The 558-nt window shown below is 33.3% G+C and overlaps 1 protein-coding gene across 1 annotated transcript; it reads left to right on the forward strand.

Moving 5' to 3' along the window:
• Window positions 1-39: 39 nt before the first annotated feature.
• LOC110034316 lies at window positions 40-433 on the forward strand (the record flags this gene model as incomplete). The annotated part of the gene is given in 1 exon segment (XM_020738591.1): window positions 40-433. A coding segment is annotated over 1 exon segment (316 nt), but the record flags the coding sequence as incomplete, so codon positions are not given.
• Window positions 434-558: the final 125 nt, after the last annotated feature.

The raw sequence follows: 558 nt of genomic DNA on the forward strand, positions 1-558 counted from the left end.
ATTCATAATTTTTATTTTCTTATCCTTTCTTTATGGCAGTGTGATTTCTACTCTCCCAGATCAATTGAAGGAAAAGCTTATCAGCAATCTAGAAAATAAAGATAAGTTTCAGAAACTATATGAATCAACAAAGGCAATTTCTTCCAGTAACGCATTCCAGATTTTTTACCGTTGCATGCAACAGAACGGAAGTATAAATTCTCATGAAATTGGGGGAGAATCTGAAAATAGTAGCACAAGGAATCAGCTGGATGCTCTATCTGAAGATCTTACTGTTCTTCTCCGTGATTCTGCGGAGCTTAAAGTGGATGTAGGTCAGATAAAGGCCTCAGCATTTAACGGTCGAGGTATTTAAATTGTTTATAGTAACGTTATTACATGTCCTTTTAATATAGCATATTATTTTTATCATGTTCCATTATATATACACAGCCATAACAATCTTACTAATGTTAATTAAAATAGCTTGCTTGTATTGAATAAATTGGCTAAAATAATTCGGAAATTTACATACATACCATACCATACATAGGGGTGTAAACGAACCGAACACGAACG

Source organism: Phalaenopsis equestris, unplaced genomic scaffold, assembly GCF_001263595.1.
Source record: "Phalaenopsis equestris unplaced genomic scaffold, ASM126359v1 Scaffold183051, whole genome shotgun sequence".
In the NCBI taxonomy this organism is placed as follows: Eukaryota; Viridiplantae; Streptophyta; class Magnoliopsida; order Asparagales; family Orchidaceae; genus Phalaenopsis; species Phalaenopsis equestris.